Raw genomic sequence first — 18400 nt, forward strand, 5'->3', positions numbered from 1 at the left:
AAAGTGACTGCGAAGGGGCCACAAGATCCTCCAACAGGGAAACCAAGGACCCTGCTCTTTCCTAGGACACATGCAAGACTACCCACTTTAAGCTTTAATTTATTGTTAAGATATCCTGACAAAATGGGAGCTTAGCTAAACCAGAAAAGTCTAGGTTACAGCCATGGGCACAGACAGCCCTGAGCTATGCAACCCCACATGTCAATCACAGATGCCAACCATGAGTGTCATGGTCACATCACCAGTCAATATCCCTCATACTTTACAGATAAAAGCCACAAACCGGAAGAAAGGGTGTCACATCCTCTCTACACTTGCCCATTCCCCTCGTGGAAGTACTCTAACGAAATTCTGCCTCATTATCACTACTATTCATCACTCTGTCAGTACAAAAAGAAGGGAGGCAAGCTGGCTGTTGCCATTTTTAACTATGATTATTAATACATACATTTAAAAATAGATTTCTAGGGCCTGTGCTGTGGTTAAACATCTGCCTGTGGTGCCAGTATCGCATGTGGGCACTGGTTCAAGTCCCAGCTGCTCCACTTATGATCTGGCTCCCTGTTGATGGCCTGGGAAAGCAGTAGAAGATGGCTCAACTGCTTGGGCCCCTGTACCCATGTGGGAGATCCAGAGGCAGCTCCTGGCTCCTGGCTTTGGATCAGCCCAGCTCCAGTCGTTGCAGCCAGCTGGGGTATGAATCAGTGGATGGAAGATCTCTCTCTCTCTCTCTCTCTCTGTCTCTCCCTCGCTCTGTCTGTAACTCTGCTTCTCAAGTAAATAAATAAATCTCTAAAAAAATAATTTCTGTGATATGATATTCTAAAGTATTCACACTGGTCACCCAGTTGCCAACATAATTTCATACATTATCCCATTTGCTTCTGAAGTAAGCCATAAGGATAGATATTACTCACCTATTATTCTTTTATTTGTTAGAAAGTTTTTTTTTCATTTTTTAGATTATTTACTTGAAAGTCAGAGTTAGAGAGAGGAGAGGCAAGAGAGAGAGAGGTTCTCCATACACTGGCTCATTACCCAGTTGACCACAATGGCTGGAGCTGTGCTGATCTGAAGCCAGGAGCCAGGAGCTTCTTCCAGGTCTCCCACAATGGGTGCAGGGGCTCAAGGACTTGGGCCATCCTCTACTGCTTTCCCAGGCCATAGCAGAGAATTGGATTGGAAGTGGAGTAGCTGAGACTTGAACTGGTGTCCACATGGGATGCTGGCATTGCAGGCAGTGGCCTTATTTGCTATGCCACAGCACTGGCCCCTTGTTAGAAAAGTTGTACAAAATCTTCAGCTACCCAAGACCAGGAAGTTTCTCAAGGTGAAATCACAAGCTTTGGCCTCATTTGGCATTCCTGAGACACTTCCGTGGCCAGGGGGAATAATCTCAAGTCCCGTCTCTTCAGCTTATCCTCCTCTTGGGTACTCCACTTCCCCACCTTCATTTGTCTACCTTCTTGCTTCACGAGACAATTTGTTAACACGGGTAGTTTTTCATCTGAGGTAACTCTGATATTAAAGATGGGAATGATATGAGGAGTCCTGAAGAATTAACTGTTAGTACTGGAGAGAAAAGATTCATTATTATTTGTGGCTAAAGCATAGAAATATTGTTATTACATCACACACACACACAGTGAGAGAGAATGGAGTTTTACTTATTAATTTTATTTTATTTATTATTTATACAAATAAGTTATGGTGTGTTAAATAAAACTGTCAAGAAGTGCTTTTTAAAGAGCTTCCTTGGTAGATCAAAAATTGAGCTGGTTACATTAAACAATGTGGGGTGAAATATCACTGTGTCATGGTAGGGATTTGGCTGTACTTCCATTAGGAGGAGTCATAAGGTTAAATTTTACGTGCTACAATAGTAAATTCAACTTCTAATTTTATTTTAATGTTTTTAATACTCAAGTGTTTATTTTTCAAAAATGTGGGAATGGCATGCAAGGTCCAGATCCAACGTTACTTTGAGAAACAGGAAGAAATGTATGACTAGCGGCTAAGTGGTTACTTTTCAATTATGGGGCTTTGAGGAAACAGAAGGATGATCAAGATGATCTTAACCTTATATTATGCACTGTGGAGGGCCAACTTTTGAAAAATGTCACCAAAGGACTGAGGGATACAGTTAGCATGAAGAAATGATCCTTTAAAAAAAAGACTTAATGACCTTTAGGCTTTAGAAAATCTTTGATTGGATTTGCTTTTTTTTTTTTTTTTTTTTTTTTTTACAGGCAGAGTTAGACAGTGAGAGAGAGAGAGAAAGGTCTTCCTTCCATTGGTTCATCCCCCAAATGGCCGCCATGGCCGGCGCACTGCGCCAAGCCGAAGCCAGGAGCCAGGTGCTTCTCCTGGTCTCCCATGTGGGTGCAGGGTTCAAGCACTTGGGCCATCCTCCACTCCATTCCAGGGCCACAGCAGAGAGCTGGACTGGAAGAGAAGCAACTGGGACAGAATCCAGCGCCCCAACTGGGACTAGAACCCGGGGTGCCGGCGCCGCAGGCGGAGGATTAGCCAAGTGAGCTGCGGTGCCAGCCTGTGATTGGATTTGATCTGTTTACTCTTGGACAAATAGCACTATGTAGTAAAAAGGGTGGCCTCGGGAGTCAGACTGCTTCAAATCAGTGCTTCATTACTCTGTACATGAGAATCTCTATGAAAATTACTGACTTTCTCAGTTTCAGTTTCCTTATCTGTAACACAGATAAGGATCTTTAAAAGACAGAATAGTAGTACAGTCAAGTGAGAAAATTAAATGAAAACATCTATTACAATATCAGTCTCAGAGGAATAAAAGCAATGAATAAAAGTAATTTTGGCTGTCTATCAGACAAATATTAAATGAAGGGCTGGGGATGACAGGAACAGGACAACATTCCTTGAAAATGTATGCCTAATAAATCTGAAAGGAATTCATTTTATTTTCAAAAAATACAATAGGCGCCAGCACTGTGGTGCAGCAAGTTAATGCCCTGTCCTGAAGTGCTGGCATCCCATATGGGCGCCAGTTCTAGTCCCGGCTGTTCCGCTTCCGGTCCAGCTCTTTGCTGTGGCTGGGAAAGCAGTGGAAGATGGCCCAAGTCCTGAGGCCTCTGCATCCATTGTGGGAGACTTGGAAGAAGCTCCAGGCTCCTGGCTTTGGATCAGCGCAGCTCCGGCCATTGCTGCCAATTGGAGAGTGAACCATTGGATGAAAGACCTCTCTCTCTCTCTCTGCTTCTCCTCTCTCTGTGTAACTCTGACTTGCAAATAAATAAATAAATCTTTAAAAAAACAATATTAATAAAATTGGATCAGGATAAATATCATGTATAATAAAAATACAAAAGTGGCATAATAAAAATTATTAGAGATTCTCAGAAGTCTGTCATATTAAACTTTCCATTTCTTTTTCAGAATAGTGATCTGTGAGTTTATGTTTAGTGACACTGCCTTAAATAAACATCATTTGAAAAGTTCTCTATATAAGTTATATCAATATACTCTAGAATATTTTGTAATGCATTGGAATTATTTACACATACACCATATCTAGGGATAATAACAGCACAAACAACAGAGATTGTCATTAGGACTAAATGAGTTATGTCAAGCAAGAAAAACAAAATAGCCTGGCCCTTGTAAACACTCAATAAACATCACTATGACAATTAAATAATAAACCTGAATTATTTATAATAGAAACAGCTCTCTGAAGTGAGAGTTACGAAGTAACCAGAAATCCACAAGGTGGCTCTCAAGGCTTGGCTTTTAAACACTATGGAACTGTATTTTAGCTTGACAGAAATGAAATAAGACTTGGGATTACCAAGTTGACTTCTCAAAGACTGTCATAAATTTGAGATTAATAAATAAATGGAAGAATATACAGCTAAATAATAAATATTATGGGATAAAAATTTCATAAAATGCATAAAGTTTGTAGGTCTAAATTGAAAGAATCTGATGTACAGAATGCCTGGCAATAGCATACCATACTCAGAATTTAAAATATAAATATAAAATGGTGAAATTTACACTAAAGTCATGACAAATACATTTTACTAAGACAATTATTATGAAAGGGCCAGCAGCTGTTCAGCAAACAATTGGATAAATCTAAAGATACTGAAGCTACTTTCAGTTTATGCCAATAGATTTTTAATTTCAAAACTTATTTTCATAACTGGGGTAAATACATTTTTTCTGAAAAGGGACAGAGAGTAACTTACAGACTCCATCACAACTAGCCAATTCTGTATTATACAACTGAAATGTGTATAAAATCACCTACAGATCCACTAAAACACAGATTCTTAGTTAGCAAATCTGGGGTGGGACCTGAGGTTCTACTTTGCTAACCAGGTCTCAGGTGATCCCAATGCTTTCTGGTCCTCTGAGCTCACAGTGAATAGTGAGACAATTGTTTTCAAATGTATTGGTCTCAATCTCTTTACAGTCATAAAGTCTTTACGAGCCCTAGCAATTAAATGTGAGAAACTTAAAAATTTTATCCATTAACTCTTTAAATAACAATAACAAACCCATTAGACATTTTTAAGAAATTTAACTGCATTTTATATTTTAACTATAAAGAGCAGGATGAAACACTTCAATTAAAGTCACAGGGACAGAAATGATAGGTGAATACAGCATGCAGCAGGACCTTTTCAAAGATCATTTAGTCAAGAAAAAAGTTAAGATTACAACATGATAAATCTATCTAATTATTTCTTGGAAACTAGAGATGGTGCATCTTTTACATATAAAATATCTGCATACATGGCACATATTGTGCTTTAGCTCATGTCCTCTTGCTGCCATTTGTTCCTTACCTGTTTTTCTGCGTGTCCATATTCAGGTCCTTGGGTAGGTAAAAAGCAGGACATCTGCCCACAATTTTTTGCTCTTTCTATTAGAGACATAGCTGTTCTCACGGTAGCATTTCGAGCATGTACAAACACCATGACCTAAAACAGAGAACAATGGTATATTTAATTTTCCAATCTAATAAATTACAGGTTAAAATTAGCTTGAAAATCATGCTATATAAATAACCATAAATTTTTCAAAATATAGTTCCTAATTTATGAATATTTCAAAACAAAATAAGATAAAGCAATTTAAATAAAATTCAAGAACAAGACTTTATTTTAGCCTTTTATAAACTGGTAAAAGTTAGAATTTAATGAATTCTACAAAATTTAGCATTTAATTTTTGCATTTCTCCTTTGAAGACAAGATTCACTGTCGCAACTGTTTATTTCAGGGACAGAGTATGGAAATATGGAGAGGATGATTTCTCCTTTGATGATTTCTACACTGAATGAAATTTCCAGATACATAAAGATGTTTAAAGAAATTCAAAGCAATAAAGAACACACCTGTTTGCATGAAATAATATCTAAAAACAAAAACCCAAAATATTGCCGGCGCCGTGGCTCAACAGGCTAATCCTCCGCCTTGCGGCGCCGGCACACCGGGTTCTAGTCCCGGTCGGGGCACCGATCCTGTCCCGGTTGCCCCTCTTCCAGGCCAGCTCTCTGCTGTGGCCAGGGAGTGCAGTGGAGGATGGCCCAAGTGTTTGGGCTCTGCACCCCATGGGAGACCAGGATAAGCACCTGGCTCCTGCCATCGGAACAGCGCGGTGCGCCGGCCGCAGCGCGCTACCGCGGCGGCCATTAGAGGGTGAACCAACGGCAAAGGAAGACCTTTCTCTCTGTCTCTCTCTCTCTCTCTCACTGTCCACTCTGCCTGTCAAAAAAAAAAAAAAAAAAAAAAAAAAAAAAAAAAAAAAACCCAAAATAAAGAGCTAACAGGACTATTGGAGAGGAAAATATCTTGAGAAACACCTGAAATTTTGTGTTTTGGTAGGCTTTTCCATAGGACTGTTCACAAAGTGACTATGCAAATCTGATCTCCGGTAGAGACATGCTGTCTGGATGTGAGGTAGAAAGTACTTTCAGGGACAGTCACCAGGCAAGGTGTGAATACAGTGGAAGAGGATATAATAATGGAGTGATCCCAGTAGTCTGCCTTTGCTGCCTATCAGTGCCTGCTTTCTCTCCCCAGGAATATTCCTTCTTTGGCTCCACTTCCTTGCTAAACCAGCTCAATCTCAGCCTTCCAAAGATCTGTCACAAGACACAGATAACTTTATTCTTTCATACAGATCAACAGCCTTTCCCAATTCTTTATAGTGTGAATAAATGCAGCATTACACAACTTTGACACTGTTACCAAAATGAAACAAAAGATCTAAGGACAAGTATGGGTGTCATGAATGACAAGTTTCCAACCAAACTGCCATCCCTTAGCATTTTCCTTAGGCCTGAGCCAGAGTTCTTAAATCTTGTCTTTCTAATACCTTAATATTTTTAAATTCTTCTTAATACCTCTTTATATTCCTCTGTTAATTATGTTTTTCTGGAAGGTACTACATTAACATTATTTACAAGCCTACATATCTAAAGGCTATGCAAGCAATGTTTTAGTCAGGGAATTGATAGGCTCATGTGAGTGGACCAATAGAAAAGGATAATTCTGAGGACTAGCAAACATGAAAAAGAGGATGAGACTGAGATTTGACAAGACTGGAGACAGGGGAACCTAAAGCACTGTTACAAATTTAGTCAATAGCAATCCTATGTTTATAAATTTGTCCACGTATCAGAAAGATTAAAATCCACAGTAGAGCAAAATCACCAGTAACAATCACCCAAGAAACTGGAATGCTTAAATAACTAATAGTCTTCAAGGGTACAAAGTAAAAAGGAGAACAGATAATTTGGAGAAGATCATAATTTCCCCAAATGAAAAAACTTCCAAAGCGTAAAGAAGTATTGCAAGTCATAAGGAGACATTTAACATAAGCTAATCTCAGTAATCAAAGGCATAAAGCTTGAGATTTCACATTTTAACAGAGCTCTAACTTATTTGCTGATACTGATGCATTTTGAAAAGAAATTTGATTATAAAACTATTTTAAAAGAGTGTACTATTGGAAGTTATTTCAGGGAGGTTTGCAAGTACTTGAAAGTTTCTTCTGTTTTCCTTACTTTCAAGTAGAGAAAACAAATCTGATTTGGATAGGTCTCTAGCTTGCATGGGTCACATCTTTGCCATACAGGATGTTGAGAGATACCATTCAATTAAAAATTAAAAAGAATTTAATTAAAAAAAAACAAATTAAAAAAGAAATTATCTTTTAAGCTCAAGTTGTGGTTTTTTCATAATTACTCACTTAAGTTATTTAATGCCCCGCTGAAGCTTTATTAGTTCAGAATCTGTCAAACTCTACCAACCTATCTCTTGAAAAAGGTGGCACATATATTTGACTTTCTTTTAATAGAAAAGGCAAATTTTTTTCTTCTTACATACATTTCATCATACACAAAAGCTCATTAACCCTCAACATTAAATTTTAAGACAATCTGAATAAAATATTTTTATCATCCAAATATCTTTGAGTACATAGAATCAAGCCCTAAGAAAACTGCAAAAGAGAGACAAGGTCTCTGGAGCTAAGAATACAGTATGATGGGTCAGGTAAAAACAAATATTTTATATCTGATAAACATTTACTGGTCATGTACGTGTAAAATACTGTTAAAAGGAGACATATGAAAATAGGAAAGACACAGTCCCTCCCATGCAAGTAGTGAAATAAGAATGAACAAACTGAGGCAAAGTGTTGGGTGCAGAAGTCGTCACCACTCAGGACAACCATATTGCATATTGGAATGCCTAGTTTGAGTCCCTCTTCCAATCTGGTTTCCTACTAATGCATGCCTGGGAGGCAGCAGATAGTGACTCATGTACTTGGGTCCCTGCCACCCATGTGGGAGACCCAGATGGAAACCTAAAACTCCTAGGTTCAGCCTGGTACCATCCTGGTGTAGTGAGTATTTGGAGAATGAGCCAGTGGATGGAAGATCTGTCTCTCGTGTCTCTGCTGTTTGAATTTAAAAAAATGTAAAGAAATTTTCTCAAAAACTGTACAAATAATTTAGGCAGCTGAAACAAAGGATGAATGGAGTATGGATAAAGGGGGACTCTGTAAACACTGAACTAGTGGGTCTCCATTTGCTCACTGAAAGATATTTTACAGAGTAAATATTTACATGCTGGTATTGTACGGACAACAGAGATACAATGATAACTATAATGCAAGGTTCCAAACTGGAACACTATTATGAGGTGAAAAGAATCACTAGGACAAACATCTTAATTGGCTGTAGAAGCAGCATACATGTTGCATAGAGGAGGTTAAACTACTATTTGACATATTTAACTTTGGTAACTTTAGTGTTAGCTTGAAGAAGTACATTCTCTTCCAAAGTTTCTTACACTGAGACCAGGAACTAATTCATCAGGATCCCTGCTGATGCTTGTTAAAATAGATTTTTGAGTCTTTACCTAAAATCAACTGAACAAGACTATCAAGGGTAGGGTGCATAAGTTGAATTATTAATAAATGCTGAAGGCCGGCGCCGTGGCTTAACAGGCTAATCCTCTGCCTTGCGGCGCCAGCACACCGGATTCTAGTCCCGGTTGGGGCGCCGGATTCTATCCCGGTTGCCTCTCTTCCAGGCCAGCTCTCTGCTGTGGCCCGGGAAGGCAGTGGAGGATGGCCCAAGTGCTTGGGCCCTGCACCCCATGGGAGACCAGGAGAAGCACCTGGCTCCTGGCATTTGGATCAGCGAAATGCGCTGGCCGCAGTGGCTATTGGAGGGTGAACCAACGGCAAAAAGGAAGACTTTTCTCTCTGTCTCTCTCTCTCTATCCACTCTGCCTGTCAAAAAAAGAGAAAAAATAAATAAATAAATGCTGAGATGACCACTGTACTATGCATAAGTTAATGATTACCACCAACTTAACTTTTCTCCCCAAAGTTTTAAGAACTTTAGAAGGAAACATAAATAAATACAGATTTTTAAAAATCCAATACACTGTATATATGTTTTGAACTATTGTACTATGCTCATACGTATGTACAGATATGATGTGTCATGTAGGGATTTGGTGAAGTGGTTAAGTCACCATTTGGGATGCCTGCATCCCATGTCACAGTGCCTGGGTTTGGGTCTTTACTCTCAATTCATGGTTCCTTCTATGGGAGGAGGCATTGGTGATGGTTCAACTACTTGGGTCTCTGTTATCCCTGTGGGAGACTAGGAATGAGTTCTGAGCTCCTGACTTTGGCCCTGCCCAGCTCCAGCCATCAGGAGTTGGAGAGTGAATCTGTGAGTAAGGTCTCTGTCTGTCTCTCTTCATTTCAAATAAAATAAAATGCTGCTATACATCAAACTTAAAAAAAGGAAAAAAAAATGGTGTGCTAATAAAAAAAACAGAAAAAATACCAAATAACTTCTTATAATCTATCTTCATTTGTCTATACCTATGAGTTATTAGCAAATTTTAGGATATTTTATATAATCAGTATGGCCCTGAGATCATTTCCCAGATGGGCCAGGGTATTATAATACTACTAGATTTCTATTCTCCATAATTCAAATGCCACATTATGTAAATCTGGTTGAAATAACAGATATAGAGAACATAAGGGAAAATAAAATATGATCCTAAACCTTCATTAATTATTGCAGTCTGACTTGTCTACTTATCATTTTGTAAATTATTTTCTACAGTAGCCAAGAGAAATATTACTTACAACTTTAAGTAGCAATCTCTTTTTATTAAAGTATCCATCATGTCTTGTTCAGTAAAATAAACTATTTTTCTTATTAAGAATTTTCTGTCTGGAGGCTCCAACAGAAGTCATTACAAGGTTTTGGGTGACCATAAACATATTTGATTTTATGGTTTGTTAATTTGGTTAATTAATTTAAATAGACTTATATGGAAATTATAGCAGAGAGGATGGTATTGTTTCATTTGGCAGAAATAACTCCAAAATCATCTTAGAAATACTTTTGGTAACTGAGAAGCAGTTAAATGTGCATATGTCATTAAAGTAAAATTGGAATTGTAAGATCACGTTAAAAATTATGCTGAATTTAGATTGGATTGTTTTATAAGCTGTTTAAGCTTTTGTTTGAGGTTAGGGTACACATTTTAAAATATTTTACATGGCTATTTTTAGTTTAAAAAATCATTTAATTTCAAAATGTATAATGGAATCAGCCTTGTTCTAGCAAATAAAGTATGTGAATTTCAGTTCTGGTCTTACTATTTGACTTCTCAAAGAAACTGTTCTTCATATAAGATGCTGATTTAAATTAATGAAAGAGTAAAAATTCAGATAATAATTACTGAAAAAAGTGGAAGGTTTAAGTCACTGATATTGTGTCAGACTGTATTCAAAGGAAAGAACTATGTAAAAAACAAAAATTCTACGTTAGGTTTAATACATACCAGTGTGATCTAGGATAAATTATTTCACTTTCTCAATTCTTAATTCCCAAAAAGAACAGATAATGATATCATGTATCTTAGGATTACCATAAAGATAAAAGGATATCATGGAAGTGAAAAGATATTTTTAGTAAGGCAATGGCTTACAATTTTAGAAAGCTTCAACAGCACCTGGCTCTTTCGTTAAGTATACAGATTATTGATTCTCTGCCCTGATTAGGTAGGTCTGGGATAAGCCAAGAGATTACATTATTAAGAAGCTCCAAGAAGTGCTACTATTCTTTTCTGGGAAAACTGACTAGCTGTCATAGCTGGTGTCTAGTCTACCACTATTAGGGTAATAAACATAAATAAAATTAACTTGGCCTAAAAAACCAAATGGTTAAACCAGTATACGATTTTTATAAACTGACACTCATATAACTATTTTTTTCTCTTTTGTGCATGCATATGTGCACATATATGTCTGGGAATATAATTAAAACAGTTACACTTAACAATTTCTGTAAGAAGGTTGAACAAGGTGAATGAGGAATAAAAAATTAATGAGGTATTTGAAAACAAGAGGGAAGAAGCCAAAGATTGCATCTCTCTCTGTCACACTGTCTTTCAGAAAGAAAGATAATAGATATATAGATAGGTAGGTAGGTAGGTAGGTAGGTAGATAGATAGATAGAAAGATAGATTGATAGATAGATTGATTGACTTAAATGTTAAATCTTATGTCAAAATCTCTATCTTGGAAAGTTCTGCTAAGAAGGAAGACCAGGAATGGGAATAATCTGACAAAGATACAACTTCATGGCAGATGGGTGTCCCACAGGAAAATGTTGAGGAATGATGTTTTATATTACATGGTATGTTTGGTATTAGCTGTTGCACAGGTTAAAGGAGACTAGGGGTGGGAAATTTATAGATTCCTGGTTTATGCCTGCACTTGACTAGCAAACTCACTTATTTTTCTTGCTTTCAACTCTTCCCAACTTGCTTAACCTATGTTCTTTAGAATATTAAGTTTAAATAATTTCAAAAAACATGATTCTGAAAGGGGCATCAGCATCAGTGTTCCCTGAGAACTTGATAAAACTACAAATTCTCAGTCTCATCCCAGATCTGAGCCAGAAACTCAGAAAAACTTTTGAAAAGAGAAAAAAGAGAAACTCTCATATGTACATGTGGGGGAGAGGTCTGCTACTATAACGACTGAATTAAAATACAGCTTTTCCTGTATTTTAAAGAGATGCTTTATCTTTTTGAGCATCCAAAAATGTCATATGCCCCTTTCTTAAGGATTTATTACTGGTTACGTTTTATCTTTAAACTATTTTTATGCTTGCCCTAGCTCCTCTTCTAGTCTGAGGTCCTTCAACAAGAACATGATAGGCACTGGGGACATACAGTGGGCAAGCCCAGCAGTGGTCCCTACGGTTTTGGAGTTCATATGTAGTAACTATGGCTACACAACCTTCCTGCTATCATCCAATCAGCGGATATTCAATAACTGACTGCTAAAACTCCAATCTTGCTATCATCTAATCAGTGGATATTCAATAAATGACTGCTAAAACTCCAATCTTAACATTGGTCAGCTTTCATAAAAAACATTTCATTTTGAGCTGAGAGTTTGACTTAAAGCTTATAAACAGGATGTGGACTGAGTTAATATTTTTCCCTGGCACCCTTATTAAAATATATGGTATAAAGCAAATTTCCAAACATTCAACTAGGAAAATTTTCTTTTTAAATTATATTTGTTTATTTATTTATTAGAGAGGTAAAGTAACAGACAGAGAAAGGGAGAGACAGGGAGAAAGGTCTTCCATCCACTTGTTCACTCTCCTAAATGGCCGCAACAGCTAAAGCTGGGCCAATTTGAAGCCAGGAGCCAGGAGCCAGGAGTTTCTTCTAGGTCTCCCTTGTGGGTGCAGGGGCCCAAGCACTTGGGCCATTTTCCACTGCTTTCCCAGGCCATAGTAGAGAGCTGGATTGGAAGAGGAGCAGCCGGGACTTGAACTGGTGTCCACATGGGATGCTGGTGCCACAAGCTGAGTTTTAGTTTACTATGCCACAGTGCCAGCCCCTGGAAAAATTTTCTGGATAGTCCTTTTTTCAACTTATAAGTAAACTTTCCAATGATATTTATTTTTAAAAACCTATTTATGTAATTTATTTGAAAGGAGTGAGAAGGAGTGAGGGAGAGACGTATCTTCCATCTGCTCATTCACTCCTCAAATAGTCAAACAGTCAGCGCTGAGTTAGGAGGAAGCCAAGACCCAGGAATCCTATCCACGTATTCCACGTGGGTGGCAGGAACTCAAGTACTCAAACCATCATTCACTGCTTCCTAGGCCCATCAGCAGGGAGCTAGGGTAGAGGCGGAACTGCTGAACGCAGATGTGGGATATGGGATGTGGGCATCTCAAGTGGCCACTTTACCCACTGTGCTACAATGACGGCCCGTCTAGTAATATTTAATGGACAAAAATTAGTCAATTTAGTCTTTTGATACTATTGTGCAAATGTGTGTACATGTTATAATGCAAGGCTGAAATTCTGTAATTTTAAAAACAATTTGTGAAATAAAATATACTGAGGTATTCTAAAAACAAGAACAAACAAAAAACCCAAATTCTGGATTTTTAAGTCAAAGACAGTTTCTAAACAAAAGCCACCTATGTTAAAAATGAATCAAATTAATCAACCAAAATAATGTACTATTGATGGGCATGAATAAGAATGCATTCTTTGATGGGAATGGAAGGGGAGAGCGAGTGGGAGGGAGGAGGGTTGCGGGTGGGGGGGAAGTTGTGTGGGGGGGAAGCCTTTGTAATCCATGAGCTGTACTTTGGAAATTTATATTCACTAAAAAAAAAAAAAAAAAAAAAAAAAAAAAAGAATGCATTCTTACTTTTTGGAAAAGTAGAAAATTTGACACCATTATATTTAGATTACATCAATAAAACTATTACAACTGAAAACAGGGTGAAACATCTGTTTTATTAATCATAACAATTAGCATTTAATAGCTAGTATTTATAATCAGATATCCCAGACCATCTATTAATGCATAGTTTTGTCTTTTCAAGAAAGATCTGTTTAAATATTATTAGATCTGCCATTATAATATAAACTACAGAAATAGGGTTACTTTATCCTGCCCTAGACAAATGGGAGAACTCTAGTTCCCTGACCAGTCTTCATGCATTACATTATGTAAATAAGCCAAGGAAAGTCATCTACAGTAAAGAGAAGAGGTTCGCAGCTCCACGCTGGATAATTAGATCCACACTCTGCAGTTCAGAGCCAGTCCTGGTCTCATGCCGTGAAGCCGCAGTTCCTCTCAAGACACTGAAGCTTTTCGGTGATAAACAGATCTGAGCTACCACTACTGAGTTGTATTTGGGGCATAACTCTGAATGTGAAACATATCCCTCACCAATTTGGCTAAAGGAATCATTTTACTATTTATCAACTTGTGTGTTTCAGTTGTGGAGAGCTTTAAATGCTATGCTTAGTTAAATCTATAAAGCTTTTTATTTTCTAAAACCCTATAATACTTGTTATCAAAATGTGCAATAATAAAAACTCCTGGAGGACACAGAAAGTATCATGACGACTCCCTCTCTCTCTCTCTCTGTATATATAAAAATACTTCTAGGTAAGCCCACTTTACAAAGTATTATCTTATAATAAATTTCCCATACACCAGGACACTGGACATGCATAAACTTACATGTATTTATAACATGCAGAAGAAAACAAACATCATCAAGTACACTAATTTTATCTGCTCATAATTACACAAATTTAATATATGATCTATCTTTGGGGTTTCAGAAAAATTTCTTGGCAATTTAGGCTTAACTCAACAAATCCTTACCTGTATCAGACTAATTTATACAACATACAAATTTATTTGGCGCACCAGAACTATGTAAGAATCATGCAGGCCTATGTTTAAATTATATATAATATACTACATTAACTTGGGCAGAATTTACTTGTGCTTTAGTTTTCTTTTTTTTTAAATTTTTTTTTTTTTGACAGGCAGAGTGGACAGTGAGAGAGAGAGACAGAGAGAAAGGTCTTCCTTTGCCATTGGTTCACCCTCCAATGGCTGCCGCAGCCGGCGTGCTGAGGCCGGTGCACCACGCTGATCTGAAGCCAGGAGCCAGGTGCTTCTGGTCTCCCATGGGGTGCAGGGCCCAAGGACTTGGACCATCCTTCACTGCACTCCCGGGCCATAGCAGAGAGCTGGCCTGGAAGAGGGGCAATCGGGACAGAATCCGGTGCCCTGACAGGGACTAGAACCCGGTGTGCCGGCACCGCAGGCGGAGGATTAGCCTACTGAGCCGTGGCACCGGCCTGTGCTTTAGTTTTTTTAATCCATAAAATGGAGATAATAACACCTACTTTGTAAAGCTGCTGTAGGGATAACAAATAAAGTCTGGCATCTAGAAAGTGGATCATTTGGTAGGAGAATCTTCAATTGCTTTACACAGGTTTCCTTTATATTGACCTCAGATCTGCTCTCTTTAGATCCCATTCACTGGGATCAAGACCAGTGCTGCTCTGTGAGGCAATGGGAAACAAGCTGTACCTCCTTTTACACGTGGTAATTCTTCAAATATTTTGACTGCCATCAGAGCTCCAGAATTACTTTTTTTTTCTGAACTAAACATCACCAGTTCTCAATGCTATCTCTCATAAATGATGGTTTTCATGGTTCATATTAGATGAGTTTTATGTTCTTCATGCTCTTTCAACAATGAAAAGTAAGCATTCAAGCAAGATAATTTGCTGAATAATTAATTTGTTTAATTTTACATATCCTTTACGACTAAAGCGTTCTCAACTTAACTATCTTGTACTGTCATGGATGTATCAATCTGAACATCAATTCTACTTATCTAGAAACCTGGAAGAGTTTAAAAGGCATATGATAGCACCCATTTTAACATTTTTAAAAAATTTAGTAACTTCAACATACACTTTTCTAAAAAAGTATTTTTTACTTTTACTTGCATTTTTAAGAAACTTATTGAGAATTATTGTGATTTTACAGATTTTTCATGCATATAACTGTTAATTTCCTTAGGTATAGATATTTTTGGTTGGAGCTTACAAACATATTATCTGTACTATCATCTCTTTTTAGGGAAACAGTTTAAATGAATATGTCAGTTTTGAGGGGGTAAGACAATAGAAGAGAAGTTCTTGTATCAACTCCTACAGTTCTTGTAGCAACTCCAAATCTTATTAGATACTTGATTTTAGGCACAGTATTATGCTTAGTTTTATCATCTGGAAGCTAAGTAGTGGGACCAGATCAACTTCCTGATGCTTTAGGAGATTCAATGACAAAATAAACATAATGATGATCTATTAAAATCTACAATTAAAATACTTTTCATTTGAAATAAAATTATTGGAGATCTGATCAGAAGACATTAATATGATATAACCTACAATTTAAGGGAAAATTAGAATACTATTCATCTTAATTTCTAAATAAATAATGCATCTTAACAGTATTTTGACAATTATTTTAAAAGTAATAAAATATTTATACAATATGAATTTATTTTAATATATTTACGCTTATTTATCGAATACAGTCTTCTTTATTAACAAGTTTTGATACATCCACAACTGTTACTTAAGCTAAAAGCATTTATTTGAAAACTTGATTTTGTATTGATTTTTATATAAAAAGCATTTACCCAAATCAGCAAACTGGTAGACATATGTTTGGGTCTGTAAAGTGAAGACAGTATTAGTTGTGAAAATATCTGAATATATATAAGGAATTCACCACTAGTGAGGAAGACTTATAATTATGTGGAGCTGTGAAATAGTGTATCCTCTATTCCTGGGTCAGCCCTAGTTTGTAAAGCTGGTACAGTATTTTCAGGGTCAGGTTTCTCTTATATGTGCAAATATTTGACTTTATACCTGATTTGAGGGAATGAAGGAATCACAGTTGACTTGTACATTAAAAAAATTACATTTGAATATTTCTAGTATATTCAATTAGTATATCTAATTAGTATTCACTCAATATATCCAATGATTCAAGCTCGTATGTTAGGCCCATAACAGAAATTCACTGTTTGCTTGGCCAATACATACATGGACAAAGCGGAAAAAGAAATACAATATCTGTAAGAGAAACTAAGTTGATACTCCATGTAAAACATGTCTACTTGGTGTTACTAGCGAACTGAAACCACTAATCTTTACATCAATTATGAAAAATTAATGTAGGGCAGTATTTTAAAACTCGTTTTGGCAATGGAATTGTTTTTCTATTACACACTTCTGCAAGAGCTTAATTATTAAAACAATTAAAGAAACTGAGTAGATCTAAGAGAATTAAATCTCTAGTCCCTCTTCCAAACAATATAACTCCTCCCATTTTCAAGCTCATGACAACTATTCCTGGTACTTCAGAATACCAGGTTGAAGCAGTCTAAAACTGACAGCTATATAGTAGGAAATCTTGCAGTGGAACGGGACAACTCAAAAGTTAATTCCAAGTCTGGAAACTGAAAAGTACAAGATAAACCTAGAAGATTCTCTTTCATCAAAAAAGAAGGTAGTGCCCTAAGAATGATGGGAACATGTGAAAAGGATAAAGAAGCATGTTGTATGTGAAATGCACATGAGCTTTGGAGAGCCATGGGTGAGTTACTATGGTTTGAACAGCCTTTGGCTCTTCCACTGAAACAGACATTTAAGTCCCAAAGTTACGGAATGATAATGCTGATGAGGTAGAGGCTTGACCAATTATGGTGTCTGAAGGTGCTGCATTTACAAGGTGATTGGACTGGACTGGATAGCACGGGAGGAGCACCACAGTTGAGTCATAATGGTTTTATAAACAGACACCTCCTGGATAGCTTGATGTCTCCCTCTGCTTCCTGGCTGCTCATCATGTGATCATTTCTCTGCACATGATCTGACATAGGTAACCTTCACCTCAATCATATGCCTGGACAATGGAACCACCCAGTCTTGGACTGTGACGCTCCAAAACCATGAGTGAAAATAAAACATTCTTTTATAAATTAGGTCCTCTCAGGCATTTCAGTTGTAACAACAAAAGCTGGCTAATATAGTCACTTAAAACTTAATTGGCTGTCCTCATGATTTCAAAAATACAACTGCAAGATAGGGAAAACCAAAAATCATAGTTAAAAAAAAAAGAGAGTAGAGGGCAAGCATTTGGTATAGTGGTTAAGACACAGCTTGGAATGTCTAATTCCACATTAGACTGTCCCATATTGGCTCTGTTCTTGATTCTAGCCTCCTGCTAATACACAATCTGAGAGGCAGCAGGTGATGGCTCAAGTAGTTGGGTAACTGCCACTCAAGTGGGAGACCTGGCTTGAGTTTCCAACTCAAGGTTTCCAAACTGGCCCAAATCCAGCTGCTGAAGGCATTTAGGGAATGAATCAGCAAATAAGAGATTTCCCTGTCTCCTTCTTTCTCTCTCTCTCAAATAAGTAAATAAAGATTTTTTTTTTTTTTAAGAAACAGTGAAATCAGGGTCCATGGCAATAAGACAAAAGGCATAGTTGAGAAAGTATGCAGAGTGCATATAGCAAAAAAGTTTTTTCCTTTTTATAGATTTGTTTTTTCTTAATAGACTACTATGACCCAATGTTTTAGCATAGTATACATTCTTTCAAGAAACATTTCAATTTCACTGGATGATAATTCTCCATGAAGTTCTTGGTGCTACTATATGGTCAGGGCTTCCAGAGCAATGGACATTACAATGCTATAAAACAGAGGATGCTTTATTCCCCTAAAGCCATTTTCTTCAATTCTAAGGGTAATAATGACTAGAGACTATTATCTTAAATCCCAAGGAGCCACCTCGTGACATTCCAGGGCACAGCCCTTCCCATCTTCCACAAGAGATGATTTGTTTACATTCTAAAGTAACAGATAAGGACTCCGTGTGTATCAGGTGGTCTACGTCTTTCTCCAGAAGGGAGAATAAGAAAATTTGTTCACGGTT

General features: G+C 37.2%; 1 protein-coding gene across 5 annotated transcripts in view; it reads right to left on the reverse strand.

Moving 5' to 3' along the window:
* The window catches only part of ASCC3 (activating signal cointegrator 1 complex subunit 3), a 382634-nt gene that overhangs the window by 184970 nt on the left and 179264 nt on the right, over positions 1-18400 (reverse strand). For all 5 annotated transcript variants that reach the window (XM_062186549.1, XM_062186553.1, XM_062186551.1 and 2 more), the window contains one exon: positions 4830-4964. In XM_062186549.1, the coding sequence (XP_062042533.1) occupies positions 4830-4964 (135 nt within the window). The remainder of the gene's footprint in view (positions 1-4829; positions 4965-18400) is intronic.

Source organism: Lepus europaeus, chromosome 3 (assembly GCF_033115175.1).
Source record: "Lepus europaeus isolate LE1 chromosome 3, mLepTim1.pri, whole genome shotgun sequence".
Classification (NCBI taxonomy): Eukaryota; Metazoa; Chordata; class Mammalia; order Lagomorpha; family Leporidae; genus Lepus; species Lepus europaeus.